Source organism: Carassius carassius, chromosome 16, assembly GCF_963082965.1.
Source record: "Carassius carassius chromosome 16, fCarCar2.1, whole genome shotgun sequence".
Taxonomy (NCBI): domain Eukaryota; kingdom Metazoa; phylum Chordata; class Actinopteri; order Cypriniformes; family Cyprinidae; genus Carassius; species Carassius carassius.
The window spans coordinates 5,422,642-5,445,253 of record NC_081770.1 but is presented as its reverse complement, the minus strand read 5'-3'; the positions used below and the strand labels follow the sequence as shown (position 1 = coordinate 5,445,253).

The 22,612-nt window shown below is 36.0% G+C and overlaps 1 protein-coding gene across 3 annotated transcripts in view; it reads right to left on the bottom strand.

Moving 5' to 3' along the window:
- LOC132159513 (unconventional myosin-IXb-like) overlaps positions 1-18,886 on the bottom strand; it is a 42,626-nt gene extending 23,740 nt beyond the window's left edge. For all 3 annotated transcript variants that reach the window (XM_059569053.1, XM_059569055.1, XM_059569054.1), the window contains exons 1-2: positions 18,572-18,886; positions 5,880-6,776 (exon numbers count right to left, since the gene is read on the bottom strand). In XM_059569053.1, the coding sequence (XP_059425036.1) occupies positions 5,880-6,716 (837 nt within the window). In that variant the 5' untranslated portion in view covers positions 6,717-6,776; positions 18,572-18,886. The remainder of the gene's footprint in view (positions 1-5,879; positions 6,777-18,571) is intronic.
- Between the last annotated feature and the right edge of the window lie 3,726 nt (positions 18,887-22,612).

Genomic DNA, 22,612 nt, shown 5'->3' with positions numbered 1-22,612 from the left:
TAATTTATAATTTAGATTTAGTATAATTAAATTATCATAAATTCATAAAATATTACATATAATTGCAATGTTATGTTTATAAAACTTTAAATAATGTATGATTTCTACAATAATTTCAACTAAAATTAATAAAAATGTCATTAAATAAAAATAAATAGACGATGTGTTAATTTATATTTAACTATACATTATATACATAATATTCAAAAGTGCTAATGTACATAGGTTTACATAAATATAGATAATTAGCAATAAATCATATTACATATATATACACAAACTATATAGGTGTATTTAAATATTAATGAATAAATATTAATACAATACTTAACAAATAATTTACCTATATGTGTAAGATACATAAAATAATTATTAAATTACTGCTAAATCATCGCATAACACTAATGTAGAAAAAACATTCTAATGAATATAGTAATGCACACACATACTAATGTATATACAATGCAAAATATACAATACTTAAATCACAAAAGAACATTGTATATCCAAACACACAATGCAAGACTATTCCTTCATACACACACACACACACACACACACACACACACAGATGCCTGAACCGAACTTTCACCCCTCTGGTGAAATCCAAGCCATCCATACAATGCATCAGGAATCAACAAAGGCCCTATTCTCAAAGCCATTTTATTAAAAGGCCAGGAGAATCCTGTTCCTCACAAACAACACTGTGAGATGCTCACATGACTGTTAAATATAGCTGCTTCTCCTTTTCTTCACCGCCTCAGAGCCAGAGCACAAACATCAGGCCGAGACGATCTGGCCATCTCTTAAGTGAGCTGCATGACTTCATTCATTTTCCGCGTCTTCAGCAGGAACACAAAAGCAAGACACGGGGTGGGTTTTGTTCGGCATTGCCATATCGGGTTCGCTGGTGACAGTGTGTACGAGCACTAATTGAGATCACTGACACAATAGGATGTCGACGAACATCCTTAAAGCAGAACGAGGCGACAATTCATTAGCTCATGACAACAGTTTGCACACTATCTGAAATAAAAAGTGTGTGGAAACGTATAGATTTTCTGCAACACGGACGGAATTGCGGAATCCCAAAAAAACCCCGGATTTTTTTGTATAATGCAGAATTTCACGTAATATGCCAAATTTGAGATAGGATAAATCAAATATAGGTTAGTGTGAATGAATGGTGCAGACGCGCAGTTTCGTTTACTGCACACATACTGAAGCAGTGTTTTCAGACTCTGACGCCTCAGTGTTCGAGTTCATAAACGCATAAGAAATCTCTAAAACTGCTCTGAGAGTCACTTCAAGAGCATTTTACTGTTTCTTTTGAGTAAAACTATTGTCATAATGCTACAAACCTAAAAGGTCTTCACTGCAACCCGACAAAATAAATGTTGGGTTTAACTTGAAGAAACTTTGACAGAAATGTATTACTTAATGTAATGATGGTACTACTACTAATACAAATAGTTATAAAAACTTTTTTTAAAGGAATATTTAGCAGAAAAATTCACAAAAAACTAATACTACTACTAATAATAATAATATAAAAATATTTATAAAACCAATTAGATGCTTTTGATTATTAATAAAGAAACCATTAAAATGGAATCCAGAAAATTAAATGGAAAACTGAATTTGTGAATTTTTTTTTTTTTTAAATAAAGAAAAAACATTTCATAGGGCCTTTAAAATATTTTAATAAATTGCTGTTTAATAATTTGCAATTATTAAATATGCCTTTTGATTAATAGTTTTTTTTAATTTAACCATTCAAATAGATTCTTGAAAAATTTTAACTGGTGGAAAACAGAATCCAGAAAAAAAACAAAAATGCAAAAAACATAATTTGGAAAACAATAAAATGGAATTTGTGAAAAAAATAAATAAAACCGATTTCATAGTGATGTCTGCCCTGGCATTAGCGTAAATTGTCTTTAGGGAATGAAAAGGCACATGAAGCGCTTAAGAAAATTTGTCCTAAAAAGGGTGCAGCAATAAATCGCTCTAATGAACACAAACGTGATCTGAACTCTTCAAGTTACAGTGTTTGACTGCAGTTTAAAAGGATTCTAATACACTCAGCTCTGTAAATGAACAGACCGTTTGCTGTAAACTGGAGACTACCGAGGTTATTAGGTCTCCAACGCGACTGTAATCACAGAATGGACTCTTGGGACATTTTATTGTAGACTTTTCCACATGTCGACATCCCACGTGTCATATTACAGCCGTCCCACCAGAAATAGCTCAGACCGTCTCAGGAGCCAAAGTCCACCACACAAGACTAACACAAAGCCGAGAGATAAACAATGGCCATGAAATGGAACAATACTCTGACTCTCGACACCCAGTGAGCAGACCGGCCAATGGGGAGCTCTGCAGCTACCACTTCCTGTTGCAAAAAAACTGCTTCCTGTTGAAGTGATCAGCCAGAGGGAAGTTCCTGTCTGCAGGCAGCAGAAGCATTGCTTTAGAGGACTCGCATGTATGCATAAAAAAGAGCACTACGTGCAATCAAAAGCCACATTGTTGCACAGGAACATCTGAAAACAGAAGGCAAAGATGTTTGCAGATCTCAGTGCAGAGTCTTCTAACTCTCCTGTCATCTGATACTCAATGACGTAATCTATAAAAGCCATTTGGAGCTGGAATTAAAAGCTCATTTTTGGCTTGATGGATTCCAAACTGTTTTCCTGTAGGCCACTTTACCACATGAATAGGTCAAATAGCGCGGTTTACTCACCCTTGAACATGCTTCATCTGGTATTTAGTATGCATGCTTTGACGTGAAGGCCAAATATGCGCTCAAACAAAGCAGAGCAGTTGTAGGAGGGGGATTACGAAAGAGAATAACCAGTCGGACGTGTTGATCAACGACAACAGGTGCCAAACATCTCTGTTTACATCATGCAAGTTGAAACAGAGACAATAACATGCAGCTTTAAAAAGAAACGATTGTAAAATTACAGTTTACATTGAGTCATGGTCCATGAATTTCCTTTTAATAGAATTTAAAGGCAAAACCAAGTCAAAACTATTTGTGGCTGGGTGAGGTGCCTCGGTAGGCGACAATTAAAACCAGTGAACTATTTCAAAGTTGAAAGTTTGGTAGAAGAAACTGGGACTTGGGCTGAAAAGTGGCAGAAATTTTCAAGAAAATTCTGTAAACATTCCGGAAACTTTTAGAAAAGTTTCCAGTAGGGATGCACCGATATTAAAATTCTTGGCTGAAACCAAACAAAATGAAACACTGAGGCAAAGAAATATGAATACGAACATGTTTTTCCCCCTATGCGTTTTATTTGTGCATTTTGCACGTATTGCGCCAATTTTTTTTCACCATTGCATTCATTAAATGGCCTAGCTAAAAAGCCTTTTTACTGTTTTGTCTTGCTTTTCGAAGAAAAAATCAATTACAAAACCACGATTTAAAAATACTGAACATTGTTTAACCTTTCTGGCAGACATTATCAACAAATCACTGTTTAACTTAAAATTAATAAGTTAGAAAAAAAAATATTTTGTGGCCATTTATACATTTACATTACATTTAGTCATTTAGCAGATGCTTTTATCCAAAGCGACTTACAAATGAGAGCAATGGAAGCAATCAAAATCAACGAAAGAGCAATGATACGCAAAGTACTACAACAAGTCTCAGTTTCAGATTAACGCCGTTTTTTGAGACCCCCTTGTTGGATAAGGCATGCGATGGACACTTTGAGCAGCAAATCAGTATATAAGAAACATTTCTGAAAGGCCCCGTGACACTGAAGACTGGAGTAATGATGCATAAAAAATTCAACTTTGATCAAAGCAATCAATTATATTTTACTATACGTTAACATACAATGCAATTCATGCATGTATTAGAAAACCTAACATTCTGCAGTTTAGGGCCATTTTGTGATTACAATCATCATTTTGTAACCAGCAGCAGACACCCTTCCTCTTCCCTTCGAAAACATGAAATGCAGTACTAAATAGTCTTTTGCTGTCAGTGCTTGTAATGATTTTTGTGTCTTTCTCTGACACTTTTAAATGCTTCCACACTGCCAACATGTATGCAGCATTACAAAGAGTGCATGTCTCTCACTATACACTGGTTGCTACTTGATCGCGTCAACGAAAATGCTTAGCTATCTTTCTCTCTACATTTTCAGCCAAATAGTTTAGGTTGCCAAACATTCGGTGCATACCCAGTTAGAAATGGGACATCAGCTGATGTATCCACTCAAGCAGTCACAATAACCAAAAGAACCACTATTTAGACACGTGGAAAGCTGGACAAGAAGGAACTTTGCATTGACTCACATATGGAAACATTTCTCTCTAATACAACTTAGAGAATGATAAAAGGAATACTGTGTCCTTTCTTAAAAATCAGAACCAACTGAAAGTCTTGGAAGATGGATGAGACAAATCAACTTAATGGGACCATAAAAGGAAGAGAAACCTCAGAGATCTGACTGCCTTTACACCACAAGTGCAGAGAGGCGGGGGAATATTTAAGCCTGTAGACACGTCTGCCAAAGGACAATGACTGTGCTGACTGCGGAGAAATGACTTCTAGTTTTCAGAAACCACAAACACCGCGGAAAGCTTCAACACAAAACCTTTCATCTCTTTCAGGACTTGCTACACAAGCGAACTTTATTCTGATAAAGGGGGCTGAGATAAGAAATGACACTAAAGGATTTCTAATGACATCATGTGTACAGGAAGCTTCTGAGTACTGAGAAGAGATACGAATCTCAGAAGCCGAGTGGGTTGGTTTTGTCTGACTGATAACTTGAAAAACAGCCCTTGTACTGTATACAAGAGTGAAATCTCGAGAATAATGACTTGAAAGTTTAAATGACTTTAAATGCTAACCCTCTAGCTGTGAAAATATCCCAACATCCACCATAGCCGTTCTCCAAATGCACTCTTGAAAGACTCGAAAGTTAGTTTTTCCGAGCACGAGAGTTACCACTACCATAAACCGCCATGAGATCAGAGTTGGGGGAGGGTTTCTGCTGATTTTTTGCAAAATGACAGAATGTGCCTGAACAGGTTTATGGGAAAGAGCTATAGTTTTAAAGCAAGAGACATAAAACAACAAGAACTGCATGAGACATGACCCCTGAGGAAGGCCTCCAGATGTAGGTTAGCCGGTACTGCAACATGAGCTATGCAAGGTCAACAAGTATGTGGCTATTTTTTAGGGTTAACAAGTTCTAAGGTCGGGAACTGCAAACCACAGACCTATCAACGGACTTCCTTTATCTTAACAATAGCAGTAAACAACAAAACCTGTGAAGGGTTTTAAAACTCTAGAGACTTGAGCTTAGAATGTTAACAGCATGAAATAACAGAGCAATTTGGCATTATGAGAAACAGTCTGCAACTATCCCATATCCCAGTAAGTCCTCAAACAAATCCACTGATTCTGAATTCAATTACTCTAAGTGAATGTTTAAAGCAGAGTGCTTTTCCAGACACTACAATTCCAAAAGTAAGTCTCCAAGGGATCAAAGTCATACACGAAACTAAAGCAAGAATCTTAAAAACAATAGAATATTGCACAGACATCCAACATTGACAATCAAATTGTAGGGGTCTTACAAATCATTACCATTTTTTGGGGTAGACATGTGAGGTGCAAACCCATCAGTTAACTTCCTTTACCTTCACCCTTTCAATACACTAAAACAAAGCATCTCAAAGATTTCAAAACTCTGGAGACTTAAGCTCAGAATTTCTCCAAGAGGATGTTGGTATTTTCCCATTTCCCAGCAAGTCCCTGAACGAATCTACTATTCCCGAACTTACTTATAAACGAATGTAACCAAACCAAGTTTGCATCAAGGTGGTGATGATGATGATCTTACCTCCAGCACAGGTCCAGCACCCAAGATGGTTCGTTCCACGCCGCTTGCATAACCCTTCTGGCTGAGAGCTGTCAAGCAGTGAATGAGGAAGTTAGTGCTTTGCGTTTTGCCTGATCCGCTCTCTCCTGAGATAACGATACACTGGTTGACACGTTTGCGCAACATGGCGTAGTAGGTTACATCGGCAATGGCGAAAATATGAGGTTCCAGCTTGCCCAACTGGTGGTTCTCGTACATTTTGACATATTTGGGGTTGTAAATGGGTAAGAACTTAAAGGGATTGATGGCAATGAGGATGCTTCCAGCGTATGTATAAATTTTCTTCTTCTGAAAACGAATGCAGAGGTTATCCAAGATGCTGTCCTCATTGAGGACAGGAAGGTTGCAGAGGTCCTCATAGTCCTCCTGCTGGGGTGGGAGGAAGCCCCGAGCAACCAGTCGCTTGGACTCCTGCTCGTTCCCTACGGAAGGCAGGTGCACGTAGCAGATGGAGCCATCATTGTTGCGCTCCTGGAGGAGGAAGTAAAATCCCTCTTTCTGAGAATGCTGATCTTGGGCTTTTCTCGGCCAGAGAAGGACCCTGTGCACCGGAAGGTCGGTTGATTCAAGCACCCACTCCTCCCCTCCACACTCCTTCACCTCAGCCAGAACGTAGACCTTGCTGGCGTCCAGTCCAAGGGTCGCTGCCGCATTCCGTATGACGCTAGCTGTGGTGGCCTCCTTGGTGACTCTGAGTGTACAGCATGACGCCGTCTCCAGAGAGAGTCGGGGGTAGATCTGAAGTTCGTAGGCCTTTCCATCTTGGCTAGTCGTCCCATCGCCATCTTTGACACTCATTCTGACTCAGGATGAGCCCCTTCAGCATTACGCACTGCCTTCACAAACACCATCTAGCACCTGGAAAAGAGGATGCAAAAAATTAAGACTGTTTTTTTAATGAGTTTATAAAACATATGGGCCTACAGAATACTAAAATGGTAAAATAAGATAGACTAGCAAAGAAATAGGTGTGCAGCTATCTTGAGTGATTAACTGATAACTTAATCGCTCTTTTGGAAAATACTATTTAATACGATTAATCATTTTATTTTGGAAAATACTATTAAGGTACAAACTTAGCCTCGTGGGCCACATGGTGACATACACCTATCATAATATAAAGGAAGAAATGCCAAAAAAATTAAAATTGAAATAAATAAATAAATAAATAAAAGAACTAGGCATGCAACTAATACAAGTGATTAATCAATTACTTTGATTAATTTTTAATTTTAATTTAATTTAATTACGGTTTTACAAAATACCCACTTTGTCTATAAAACATACAGACAGGAATATTACTGTAAAATAAAATAGACCAGCAAAAAGTTAGGACTGCAACTAACATGAGTGATTAATCGATTATTTCTTCAATTAATCACTGTTTTGCAAATACTCACTTTAATTTAAAACATACAAATAGGAATATTACAGTAAAATAAGGTACAGACTGGCATAAAAACACCTCAGAATAATAGAAAAAGCCATCATAGACACATGAAACAATACATTAATTGCCACCTTTAAAACAAACCACTTTCTGTAGATAACTCATCATCAAAGATCACTGCGTGTCATTTTATGAATGCAATATTGATCCTAGCCCAGATTTTCAGCATGGCAAAGTGACATTTACTGACAAAGGTTGTCCTTGACAGCACAAAGAGCCAACCGGCCAATAATGGCGTATGTCAACAACCATTTTCATTGATTTTATTGATTAGGTTTTACAGTCCTACATTCCATTCTGGCCTACTTTGTTTCTTACTATTAATCTTTCCCTTTTAGTTTTGGAACAAGTCCAAGTCAGTCTCATGTATCTCAATTAGATCAATCATTTGTAAACAAGAACTTAAGGATTTAATTAAAAAACAGAGATAAGGGGCCATTACATTACTAGTGCTCTTTGGATGAACTGATCTCCCCTACCCTTTATTTTTCAGGCCTGCAACTCCCGATCTGACCTTATTATTTGTGGCATCTGACTCAGACTAAACAGCTCCTTTATTTAATCTGCCTAAAGCATGTCCCTGCAATAAACTCTGATCACGAGTGGCAATTGCATCTGTATAGCTACATCTCACAGGAAACTGTGGTCACAGTTAGTCAGTGTGCTGGCGTGAATCTGCCGTGAATAGACAGCACGTCTCTATAAATATACAGTACCAAGCCACAGCTGCTACATCATACGGTGTCAATATCGGCATGGCAACTGCATCCCAGCAAAGCAACATAAAAGCAATAGAAAGCAATATCGTCACATGGTCGTCACATGGTTTACGGTCGTTCAATACAAGTTTTTACTTTAAAAAAAGACAAAAATTTAAATTATATTTAACAGAAAAGACAATACATTTACTCAAGTAGAAAATACAAGATGATTAAGTGTATAAAACAAGATTTAAAAATAAAAATAAGGGAAAAAAAACGCTCTTTAAGAAAATACTGCTATGCAGTTAGTAAGGAAAGAGGAAATAGCTAACCCCTGCAAACAAAGTTGCTCAATGTGCAAACAGAGTGAATCTCATTTTGCACACGCCACTTATAATACTGGCCTTTGGTTATTATTTCTAAATGCTTTTGAAGTGTACTACATAATAGACGGTATAATATTAATCCAATGAACCAAACAATCCCTTCAATGACCGTTTTTTCCACAATTAAAATAATTCCATCATAAAAATAATCTAACATCAAAATGACTTTAAAATTTTAATTTCAATGCACACTCCAAATTTAAAATATTGGTCATTATTTTTTTAAAGATAAAATACGATTTCATGTTCCAGTCAATTTCCTATGGAGAAGCAAATCAAATTCCAGAACATCATTCAGAAATAAGTCACTTTCAGAAGTCCAATGCTTGGGAATGCTCCCGAAGGTTTCTTGAAGAACCAAAATCTGACCTACCAATCCAATCTTATCCAACGCTGTCTATTCCATTAACAGATGACCAAATTCTGGTTTGGCAGAGTCACTGCTACCCAGCAGAACAAACGAAGCAGAACACTGTATGTTTGTTTTGACTGTACATTTGAGGATGCAAGTTATTTCCTGTGAAGATGATAACCAAGTATCTTAAACAGCTGTCAGCTTATAAGGAGTGAAATTAAGTTACTCTGGAAAGTCCTTGTCAATGAATGGACGTATTTTCTGATGGTTCAACATAACTGGCCATACCATTGAGACTGGCATTTTTATGCAGGATGAAAATCAAATCATTCCAAGGGCCAGAAAAAATATTACCAAGTATGACTTCTTTTGTAAATTACGAATACAAGTAAATACTAAAAAAATAAATATCAAAAACAATATTTAGTAAAATAGTGAAAAAAATACAACAGAAAAAAACTGTAAATAAAAAAATACTAGCTGAATTTGCTGGTAAACAATGCATAACTATAAGATTAAAAGTGTTCAAAATGAACAGTGGAAGTTTTTAAACTTTTCCAGCCTGGTTTCTCAGATGGGTGAAAGTAGGCCATCCTCCTTACTTGGCTGTTGACCATAACCAGAATCAATAAAACTCCAAGGCATGCATAAAAGTAAGTGACCACAAAAACACCATCATCATTACAGCTCATTTTGAGCTGGCCTGAAATAGACCAGCCAGGTTAACTCTTCTCTTCTCCATGAAGAGCTCAAGACTGGGGGATACAAAACATGAAACACCACTGTGAGAAAGAAAATAATTCAATTCAAGAGTGAAGAATTAGAACAGACATGCATCTCAACAACAAATAGTGAGACTAATCTGCATCTTGTATAGGTTCAAAATAAGTTCCATTCTAACTGAAATGGAACTTATTTGGAACATTCTACAAAGGCTGTGACACTGACACAAATAGTGCTCCACATCTGATTCCAATAGTTTAACATTAGGATGTTGCCAAGCTACTGCCACAATACTCTTTAAAACATCAGAAATATATAGAGAACACCTAAAAATTAGGTAAAACAAACAATGTTTATAGAGAATCAAATGTGTTTAAATAAACTTTTCTGCAATTGAAAATTTTGTCTACCAACTTGAAATTTAACAATACAAAAAAAAAACAAATAAGGATATTTCTCTTGTTTTTCATCCAAAATAGCCAAGAATCCTTAAAAATTCTGTAAAAAAAAAATATTATGATTATTTTTTACCTTTTTATAGCTATGTATGTATCGAAGGGAAAAGTCCTATATGCCTTTGTCAGTCGTCATAGCTAAAATTTTCCACACAGTAATAAAATTAATTCGTAGTATATATCCAACTATATATATTTTTTAATTGAGAAGCAACCTGCATAGATATTAATAATTGTTTTTAGATAATGTAGCTTTACTACTTCAAGTGTACATTGTATGAAAGGTTATCACCACCACAGAATTAAAAAAAAAAAAATATATATATCACTTTTTTTTTTTTTTTTACTGATATTTAATCTCGCAATTCTTAGAAGACAGGGAGAGTTGTGAGATTTGGACTTCCAAGAAAGAAAAAATAAATAAAAAATCAAGCTTGTTGCAACTACGGAATAATAAAAAATTATATATAAAGGTTGTGACTTTTTATTTCACAATTCTGACCTTTCCCTCTCACTTTTATCTTTATCTCTTAACTGTTTTTTTTTTCCAATTCTTTTATTCAAGTTTATTTGTATAGCGCTTTTTTAAATCTGGAGTTAATACTTCTCAGTTTATATAATTAATTAAAAATATATAAATATATAATAAAAAAAAGAAAATCTCACAATTTTGCAACTCTTTTGGAAAAATGGCAAAACTAAAAAAGAAGAAGGAATAATATAAAGTCTCTTTTTATACGTGGAGGGGATACACTTCCCTAATTTTGTGTTACTACACTGTCAGACTGTCAGATCAATGTCAGACACAAAATACAAAGATGCAAGATACAAACTATGAAAATCAAGACTTAATTTCTTATGCGGTATTGCTTCCAAAGCAAATGTACTTCATTTTATATATTTTAGTAAAAAAATAGCAAAAGTTATTTCAAAAGCAATCAAGAGTTCATGTTTAACAGTGCTTTGTTGCAATGCATTCAAACTAAATTTGGTAAATCAATGTCTTGAAGATGTTTTCAGCTAAATGACTTAAATTCATTGACATGGACTAGAACAAGCAAGTCGAAGTCACCAGTCAACCATAAAAACCTGGAGCAAAACTGTTACTTCATTTCAAAAGATCACCAGGATCGTCCCTCTCGACGGTTTTCTCAGAGGAAGCTCAACTGACTGGCAGCGAAACAAAGATTTTGGCCTCTTTTGTGATTTCTGAGTCTCCTCAAGAGCTAGATCCTCATGTTTCTCTGCCCGGGGCCTCCTTCAACACTTCCCTCAGACAGACACATATGTGAGCTGGCCGAGCTCCCGGGGGAGAGAAGAGAAGAAGAAAACCCATGAGGTAAATCAGTCCCAGGTTCTTTATGGAGCGTCATGAATGAAAGGCCCATTGAAGTGGAATGTGCGGCTGAAACAGAAACAGGGCTTTTGTTTTAATATCACCTCCATTTAGGAACCAAGTCTTTTAGCAGACGCGTGGGCAGAGCACAGACAAACCTCCACGGGATTCCCTACGGACGACTTTTCCTGCAGTTTTAGGCCTACGCTCAATGCTTTTCACTTGGAGTGAATATGCAAGAGTAACGAAACCTCCCACGTGTGTCTAGATGTGACTCTTCAATGCAAGTCTGTGGGATTTCACACCTGTTTTAACTGTAGCACGAACAATGAAGTGATAACTACATTTACATGCATTGTCTGGAAGATTGTTGTTTGTAAGCATCTGAAACATGCGGCGACTTAATGTGTTCGACTTCAGCTCATGCAAGATTAGAATGAGTTTGTTGAGACGTCTTTAATTTCAAAACATCTCTTCTGGCTAAAATATGACTCCATAATCCATAATAATGCTTCCTCCTATAAAAAAAGTGACCTTGTCTAAATCAGGAGATAAATCTGCAAAGCCCAAACAGCTCTAAACAGTATATATGGGTATAGTTTGAAGCAAGAGCACAACAGGAGATGGAGTTTATCACTGGAGGAAGCATTATTATGGGCTCACATTTTAGCTAGAAGCAACTGTTTGAAGTTAAAAACATCTTGATGATGGATTTGTTTCTTACTAACACACACCTTTTCTCTTCTCAAGGTGTTAACTGATGGACTGGAGTGCTGTGGATTATTGTAATGTTTTCATCAGCTGTTTGGACTCTCATTCTGACGGCACCCATTCACTGCAGAGCATCCACTGGTGAGCAAGTGATGCAATGCTACATTTCTCCAAATCTGTGGAAGAAAAACTCATCCTAACCTTGCAAAAAGTTGTCCTAAAACCAAAATGCGTTCTTGTCTTAGGACAACTGATGAACTTTTTTGATCCACTTCAAATGCTGACTACTGTACATCTCCAATGGCCTGAGAATTAGCACATTTTGGGGCAAATTGTCATTTTTGGGTGAACTATTCCTTTAAGAAATAAAGATCTTAAAGCCCATTTTAGCTCAGCTCAGCTAATGCTTCAGTTTCACAAAGCACGCTTGTGTAAAGTAAAGCCCTCCAACTCCGGTGAGAATTCAACACCAGCCTGAGTGGAGCTCAATAAAACATTGGCAGTAGTTTCCACAGCGGGACGCGATCTCAACAGCCCAGACCTCCTGCAGCGCTGCACATGTGCTCCAGCTTTAGTTTTACCATCCTACTGCAGTTCATCACTGGAACAAGCACCCACTGTAGACCCAGAAAACCCTACTAACTCAAAGCACAAAAACAGATCCATAAAGTGGATACAAAGACGAAATCACTCTTCAATTACAGTCCACACTACAGACTAGAGATATGTGTTACTTGATTTAGGGTTGCACACACTTATCAAAAAAAATGACCAATGCGGAGATGTCCTAAAAAAACAATTATAATAATAATTCGTTATTTTCTTTCGTTTTATTGAATTTTTAAATTTGCATTTGAATCTCAATAACAACAAAAGTACATGTCTCATTTCAACCATAAATTAAAAGAATATTAAAAATAAAGCTTTTTAAAGACCTCCTTTGCATGGTGAAATTACATAGAAATGTTACATTTATTTTATTTTTGTCATTATTTTATTGCATCCAAAATAAAGGATTTTGTTTGCATAATGTGTGTGTATGTATATAAATATAGTGTTTGTAAAATATTTACATGTACATATTTATATAATTTATATTAAATATAAATATATTTAATATATAAACATTTTTTTTATATATGCATGCATCATTTTATTTTGGAAGCCATTAATCATTTGACAGCTCTAATTGTATTATTTTTCTAATATTACTATGTACTGATTTTTGTATTTAAAATTTTTATCAACAAACGATTCAACAACAAATACTACTAAAACTTTATATATTGCAAAACACAATAATAGAACAAAACAATGAATGCTTATTTTTGAACCACTTGCAGGAACAAATAAAATAGCATTTTTTGTTTGCTTGCTTTTTTTTAAACTAATTCCTCACACACTTAAACAGTCTTTCTATTGTTCAGACAAACAGATCAAATGACACACATTAACTTTATACAACAAACAGCTCTGAAAAAGAAAGAGATCTCACTGCTGAGCTTTCTTTCGGAGCTGTAAATCACAAAAACGACTCTTTGTGTTGAGTCCTAGTGTTAGCTGCTCTGATCTAGTGCCTGCTTTCAATTTTATCGATGCACTCTGTGCCATTTGCATGCAAACGGTTATCGTGGACGTGCCAGAGAAAACACAGGCCTCATATACGCTCCGGGGCAGAATCTTTGTATACAATCCTGACAAAAAACATACAGAGACCAGCAGCCAGATACACAGGCAACATATGAACCACGAGACGTCAGACCAGGATAACCTTACATTTCAACCCCAAAGGTCACCGCTGTCCGAGGGGAATTGCTCATTATGATCTAAAGAGAGCAGAATGTGCATCTTAAATGCAAAACCATGGAGGAGCATTGGGATTTGGTGCATTTGAGTCTTAAATCTGCAGAAAAACATGAGCAAAAATCATGCATTTCGCAGCTAAATGCACAATCAAACAGGCCAACGCTGTTGTACTTCTAAAAAGTCATCAAACAGAAGCCAGAGCTGCATCATGTCATCCGCTCCGCTCTGAAGACATCTTGAAGACATTAACTGCTCCTCCTAAATCTCCCGATATTAGGGCTCCAGACGCTTTCCAATCACTGAATGTTTCTGTTGGTCATTACACGAGCTCTGGGATTAGCTGGCATATCCAACAGGAATGTCACGTCAGCCTCGCCTCACCTCCATGACTTACTTCTGCATGTGTGCTGTTGGGCATGAGAAAGCTGCAGAAGAAGACCAAAAACAAGACCTCTTTCTCAGCTGTTGTTGAGGGTTGATGCTTTCTCTCGACTGATTAATGATCGATTATACTGGGAAAACAAAAACAGATTTTGCATGCACTGTCGTCCCAATGTTTAGGGTTTGTAACATTTTAAATGCTTTTAAAAGAAGCATCTTCTGCTCACCAACGCTGCATTTATTTGGTCAAAAATACAGTAATAGTTTTGCTTTTTTAAATAGCTGTTTTCTGTGCCATCATATGTAAAAATGTAATTTATTAGCATGATTTAAAGCTGAATTTTCAGCATAAGTCTTCAGTGTCACGTGATCCTTCAGAAATCACGTTGATTCGCAGCTCAAGAAACATTTCTGATTTTCATCACTGATGAAAACAGTTGGGTTGCCAAATATTTTTTGTGAAAGCTGTGATGCTCCTCATTTGACAGGATTGTTTGATGAACACAAAGTTAATTTGCATTAGAAATTATTTGCAAACGTATAAATGTCTTTACTGTCACTTTTGATCAATTTAAGGCATCCTCATTAAATAAAAGCATTTTTTAACAGACAGACCGATAGATGAAAAGTAACGTGAATCTTGTGAACAGAATTCAGGTCTTATTTAATCCCGAAAGAAAAGTGTAAATTATAGAAAAATAAAGCCTATTTTAGTATCATATATGTATGTAGGTATTTATGCATGCATTTTGACATTATATTCAGGATTACTGCAAACATTTGCCATATATATATATATATATATATATATATATATATATATACACAAACACATGTATATATTTTTTTAAATCCATTATATTTTTTGATATTTATTTCAATTTTAAATGGATTTAGATGCAATAATGTAATAAAATAAATACTGCCATGATAAAAAAAGGGTAATTGTAATTTGCAAAATAAACAAATAAATAACTTTTTTTTTATATATAATAATAGTTTGAATTACGGAAATTTGTATTTTGTGAGGAAGAAATGTGCATAAGTGTCATGAAAATAGTGTCACAATAAAATGAAATAAAAATCCCCTTTTTATTTAGGTGAAACACGGCCGATCATCGTGTGCATCGAAGGCCCATTTGTCAAGCATTAAACCTCCTGCGGCGTGTTTCCATCAGATGAAGAGGAGGATGACGCAATGTTTGCGCGTTCACTAAACAAACGGCGTCGCGAATCAAGCAGAAGTCAACAGAGCGCGCTCGGAGCGCGTGCAGCTGCGCGGCTCGTCATGAGCTCAGCTCTGGGGGACGGAGACGGAGACGGAGGGGGCGGTTTATGGAGTCCCTGGCACTCGATCTGCTCCATCCACTTTCCATTGCAGTCCAGACAGGCCACATCCGGCATGAGATCAATGGGCAAGTGGGTGGACTGACATCAAAACCACACCATTACCAACCAGTAGACTCCCATCCATCTCCAGCACACACGTTAAATAATAAATGCACCGTTATTCATGACTCAAACACCCCCAAACCAGACTAACACTGTCTAGAACGGGTTAATACTAAAACAGCAACCGAATGCATGTCAGACTCAGAGCAGACTCGTTTTTTTGTGCGCTCTGTAATTACAGTTATTTATAAACTTGGACAGAGGAGAAACTGCTCGCAATCGCATCCAAGCGGGTTTCGCTCCGCTTTAACCATTTCTGTCCGTTCCCACCGCGCGTGCGTCACACCGAGTCCGCACCGCGAACTTCATCTTTCCCCTCACACACCCATAATGCACTGCTGTCAGGCCACTCCGGGGCACCTTCTAGATTAAAAGGCTGTCTTCACCGCAGAGAAACAGATGAGTGACCGGATCACAGCGGATGCTTCAGGAAATCAGGGAAGCATTGCCATCTGCAAATCTGGAAGGTTTTCGAGAGGAAGGCGGCTTCTGTGAAGCTCTTGCAGGGGAAAACGGATCTAATTCTTGCCATCTGCTCGTCAATACTCATTAGTGGACGAATATGAAACCAATGGCTTCATGTTCACCCACTGCAGATGAAAATCTAGAACTAGGCCTCATATAAGACTGGAAGGAGCCACTGAATATTCACAACATTTGGTTGTAATAAAAAAAGCAACAGCATTAATATTGTGATTATTTAATGCACATTTGATAAATATGCTGTAGACGTTCTGTCATATCTCACAACTACAGAAACTAAAAATAGTTTTAATAGCATCTCTTTAAACTTTAGTAACAAAAAAATTGCATTAGATTTAATGTTTTGGTATACAAGTAACTGCACCCCAAAGAGGTTTGATTCAAAATGTACAAAGTTGACAGTTTTTGTAAAAATAAATGCAGAAAAAAAATATGGTTTATTTATATGCAAAAAAATAAAATAAAATAAAAATAAAATAATAATGGTAATAAATATATATTTATTTATTTAGATTTACTTTTGCCAGGACGATTTTTTTGGTTGTGGACAAAAACAACAGGGGAAAGAAAAATAAAACATTTTTGAAAAAGATTTTTTTAGACAACATCATAAACATAGTAAAATTAGATGTTGAAAAAAACATAAGTTTGTTATATTATTGCACATAAATTAAATAGTTTTATTTAGTAAAAAATAAATAAATAAAAATGAATTTAAATAAAATGAATTATTTTGCAAATTACTATTTAAAATTATGAGAAAAAAAACTTTTACATATGAAATGTAATTGAAAGCTGAACGACAATGTGATTTTTTTTAAAGCTACACTGTAAAGTCTTATTAAAATGACATGTAAAAAAAAAAAGTCTGTTTATTTTAGACTGTGTTTGAATTGATCATTCTTCTGGCTGAGGACCAAAAACAACACATTTAAGCCAAATCAAAGCGCAAACATTACTTTTGAGATGCATCTCATCTCTCATAAAAGGCTGTAAAACACTGTGATATCTGTAAAGCTGTATTGCCCGGCCCTACTTCCAGGTCTCTCATTCAGTGGTTCCCTTTCAGTCGCATGTCAGTGCACATATGGTGCAACAAAAAAAGCTTTGTGGGCCTCCCTCTCAACTTCACAATAAAGCTTTAAAATAGAGACTGCAAAAAAACGAACGAGTGAGAAAGAGTAAATAGGGCAGGGAAACCCAACTGTCTAACACTCCTGAATTTCCTATGACTACATCTGCATTCATCAGTGACTATCAACTTCCTGTTCACGTCTACTAGTCACTGAAGAGTTTCTCAATGTGAACCCATCCCCTCTTTTCTGTTCACAGTCATGTCACACAAAGACGACATTAAAGCCAACATGAAACTCCCATGAGATGCTTTTCTCTTCATGTGTAGTCAGGAGATCCTCTTGAAATGACCAAATGTGATCAGAAATTACCATGAAGATGAACATATCTTTCTTTGGAGTGACATACACCGATGAACTGTTCACAGTAAAACCAGGAACGTGGATTGAAAGAGCAAATGTTGGTTTCATGTTGATGTGAAAAGGTGGTTCAATTCGGTTTTCTCTTGCTGCATTCACAAACAATATTAACTGTGAAAAACATTCAACACTAACTCATGACACGTCGAAATTACTTCTCTCGCTTCCTGTCAAGTTTCTGTTCTTGATGATGATGGGGTTTTTCCATGGCTGTTGAGCACAGACAGTAGGAGGACAGAAGTCAGTCAGTCAGATTTGGAAAAAACGGCCAATCCTGAAGTCCAGGAAAGCGGTGACCACCATCCCATTGGGTTTTCAAAGAGTTACAGGGCTGTGCATTGTGTTTTTACTTTATGATGCTAATACGTGAACACTTAAAGCCTTGTGTGCCCATAAACTTCAATGCGACCATAAACTGTATTATGATATCCCATTATATTATGACACATGACAACACAATGCAACAAGTAGGAGGTTCAACCTTAGATTCCGACGGCGTTTATATCAGATAAATTCATTTACCGAGCACAGATTGTCTACAGATCATAAATCATACACAACTATGAAACCAGAAGCGCGGATGTAGAATGAACAAATTAGAACAAGGCGGGAAATGAAAGATGAAAAGTTACATTGTAGCCGGATACATTCTAAGGTTCTAACAAAAGCTCGATCCGGGAAGTTCGGTTTATTTTCAGAGCTTTCGCCGCGAAATTATCTTTTATCTTTTGTTAACGCGACTTTGAGTTAGCTTTCAGCTAAACGGCTATTTTTCCTAGATAATATTCGCGTTTTTTAGATTAGAAATGTTTTTTGGGTGGTTGAAACAAAAGCCTTTTGACTTCCAGCCACTCGGAAAGTTTCTGTTCGCCGCCGCGAAGCTGAAAACAGTGAGATATTAAAAACAGCCGTCAAACTTACCGTGGTGTGTGAATGTTGTGCCGAATAAAGCGTCTCATGTTAATAAGTGAATAAATGTGGCAGCTGGTCGATTGTCTGCTGTGTGTTTGTGCATACGTGTATGCAGCTCCGCCTCTTCATCCAATAGATCGACTCTTCATCAAACTCATCCAGACAGGTTTATTTCCACCCCTGAGGTCACTTTAAAAACATAACACAGAGATATGGGTCCGGAGAGGACACACGGACATGGTGAATGCGATCTGGGGGCTTTGTGCTGGAGGTCTGTTTAACCACACAGTGAGAGAAACTAGTCTCGTGCGGACAGAAGCCGAACAGCGACGCCCCTCGGACGGAAAGAGAACTGCAGCTGCAGGGTTACTGTTCCTTAAAGGACTAGTTCACTCAAAATTGGAAATTTGCTGAAATTGTACTCGTCCCCAGATCCTCCAAGGTGTAGATAAGTTAGTTTGTTCATGAGAACAGATCTGAGAACTTGCTCACTAATGGATCCTTTGCAGTGAATGGGTGCCGTCAGACTGAGAGTCCAAACAGGTGATAAAAACATCAGTAATCCACATGTGATACGCATTACTTCAGCTCATGTGCTGTGAAGTGAAAAAGTTGTAAAGTTCGTGTTTGTAGCTAAAATAAAATAGGCCTAAATCATTAAGGTGCTTTTCTTTCCAAGTTAAAACATGAGTGCAGTGATGTGAAAAAAGTCCTAAAAAGCTCTGTTGATGGGTTTTGATGTTAGAAAACTACATAAAATGGATTATATCACTGCAGGAAGTGTTATTATATATCATATACTCATATTTTGAACAGAAGAGATGGTTTAAAGTTAAAAACACCTCAACGACAGATTTGTTTCTCACAAACAGGCAGGTTTTGGCTTCACAAGATGTTAACTGATGAACTGGAGTGGGGTGGATTACTTGTGGACTTTTTATCAGCTGTTTGGACTCTCATTCTGATGGCACCCATTCACTGCAGAGGATCCATTGGTGAGCAAGTAATTTAATGTTACATTTCTCCACATCTGATGAAGAAACAAACTAATCTTCACCCTTGCACATTTATTTTGCATTATTGGCATTGAACTGCAAACATTTTGGCAATAAAGCACAATTCTTATTTCTGAGAATTGAGAATCTAAAGGTGTGCAAAGTGCAAACCCTTGTGGATGAATGTGTGTAATACAGTTTGTTTAAAAAAAAATATCTCAAATGTAATGACATGAAACTACAGCTAGATGTCGGTACGAAATCAGATATCCTGAACAAGTCTGTCAGACCAGACAAATGTCTGTTACTAGTAATAATAACAAAAGATACTAGTGTCTAATAAAAAATTACTAGCACCTAATGAATAAGTACTAGTATCTAAAAAATAAGTACTAGTATCTAATGAACGCTCACTAATAATATTTGAATAGATACTAGTTACTATTGCAATAATGACTAGTCAGAAATGATATCAAAAACAGCATAACTACGAGTCCCTGTTCATTTGGAGATATCTCCAACCTCATAAAGAACTAGTGAGAATGCATTTAGAGATATCTTCATTTAAACGAATCATAAACATGAGAACATCTCCACCGTCCAATCAGAGTCCACATGGTAATACAATACATTATTATGCAGAATTAATTAGATTTTTAAGTAAGGCTTTGTATGTTAGCTTGTCTTGCTAATTAGTTACCATGAAAACACAAGGAAAGATTACAGACCTGTTATCCAACAGAAGTTTAATGATGTGTTTTAGTCCAAATTCACTTCACAACATCAGTCAAGTATTTGAAATAACATATTTTTGTGATTTGACACGGTTTTATTAAACAGAATGAGGCAGAAATCATGCCACCTTATATTATTCTATACAGTGACAAAGGTTATGTCGATTAGCATTGCTTTTTAAATATACTTTATTCTCATAATAATACCCGAGATGGCTCGAAGAGCACAGATTAAACCATATATTGTCAAATTGTACAGCAAACCTGTTTTTATTATTATTATTATTTTTTTTTTTTTTCATTTTTGGCCTTCTTTTTTTTTCAAATAAAGAAAATATTTGTCTGAAAACCATAAGTTTTGGATTTTGTGTGCCCTGTACAGAACATTAATATAAAAAATATTCAGAGTGTGTCGCATCAGTGTACCCTGTACAGAATATTAATGTAAAAACATTCAGTGTCTTTAACACCAGTGTACCCTGTAAATAATATTAATTCAAAAACATTCAATGTAGCACCAGTGTTATATGCAAAAGAAATAATAATAATAAGTTAATGTACAGCCTGGAATGAAATTTATTGTTTATATTGCAGGAAAAATAGGAAAATAACAGATAATAAAATTGGTGTCTTATCTCAATACTGCCAGCAGAGGTCACTCGATGACCAACAAACACATTAGGCTACCAGGTTTACAAATTACAGTGTTTACAAAACTGACAAAAATAAGTTTTCTATGTGCTTGTGTACAAATAATTGTTCCCTTTCCGTGAGGTTTCCTAAAAAAAAGTACATCCATCCCCTTGTTTCTGTTTCCTGTCTAATTTCTCTCCTATATGTTGCTGGCTCATTAATATTCAGCACACGATTACCATACTGGGTTGAAATGAAAATTTAAAAAGTACTAGTATCTATTAAGTATAATTATAAATAGACTACGCTACTAGTCACTATTTGAATAAGTACTAGTACCTAAAGAATAAACACTAGTACTTAATGTAAAAGATACTAGTATCTAAAAAAAAGTAGCCTACTAGTACCATGAAATAGATAGCTAAAGGTTAAATGTTAAAACCGCTTTCCATACGTGCAGTGAACAAAACGAGAACCGATATAAGTCTCTCCCACATGCAATCGGACGGTCGGATGTATTTCTGACATTTCAGAAATTCTAGTTGCTCCTCGTGAGGGTATAACACACTGGAAGCAGAGCTGCGAACCATTGCGCTTTTTTCCTCACTGCGCATGCGCGGAAATAGAATTTTAAATAGGCTATTTAATCTTTAATACAGCAAGAAAGAAAACAAAAAGAGGCAGATATTTTTAGAAATATATATTATTAGAAATATCAACCGTTGTCCATCATTTTGCAATAAGCGATAAAGACAAGCACGTCGGACTTAAGTTTTTTTTTTTTTTTTTTTTTTTGTAGGTGTCCAGGTAAAATAGCACTGCACTGTCTTCACTGTAAACGGTCAAACCAAAATTTATTCAGACACCATCAACATTTCTAAAATTATTACAATTTATATGCTATATGAAAATGGTAATAAAATGTGACAAGAACTCAGAGTTAAACTGTGTCAGAACAAATTCGTCTTGATAATGTCAGATTAGTTTTATGGAAAGGTATGTAAAGGATTACAATCAACCCAAACTTCAGACAACTGTCAATATGACAATATTTACACAACTATTAATACTTTGTTGACTAATTTCCAAGCAATGCTTAATTTAGTTTAGTTAATTTAGTCAGTCTGTGGTGTGAAAAGGTTGCATTAGCAATTCGGAAAAATAAAACACGTAAACAAAACATGGTGAGGTCAAAGTGTCTGAATGTGGTTTGGCCCCAAGGTGTTTTTGTTTGGTTTTGTTTCTATCAATTTCACTAGTAGTCCACTGTATGAAGATTTTTTTTCCGTTATAATATGGAACAGTTCACTTTATTTTGCTGTCCTCACTTACATAAATGAATTATACTGTCCTGTACCTACTAGAGAAAAAAAAATTATTTATATATATATATATATATATATATATATATATATATATATATATATATATATAGTAGTGAGTGATTTTCTTTCTTTCATTTTCTTGGATTAATGCCATTATTAATGCTGACATCACAAAGCCTGCGAAACAAAGATGGCAGCCCCCACGGATAATATTGCCTATGGATGCAGTGTTTATGCAAGTGGTACACAGTGAGAAATAGACTTTAGGACAATATAACGTTGCAATACAATTAATAATCTAGCTACAATTCCTTTACAGCAGCTGTCAGCTAAATTCGGCTCGGTCACTTTAAGAGACAATGC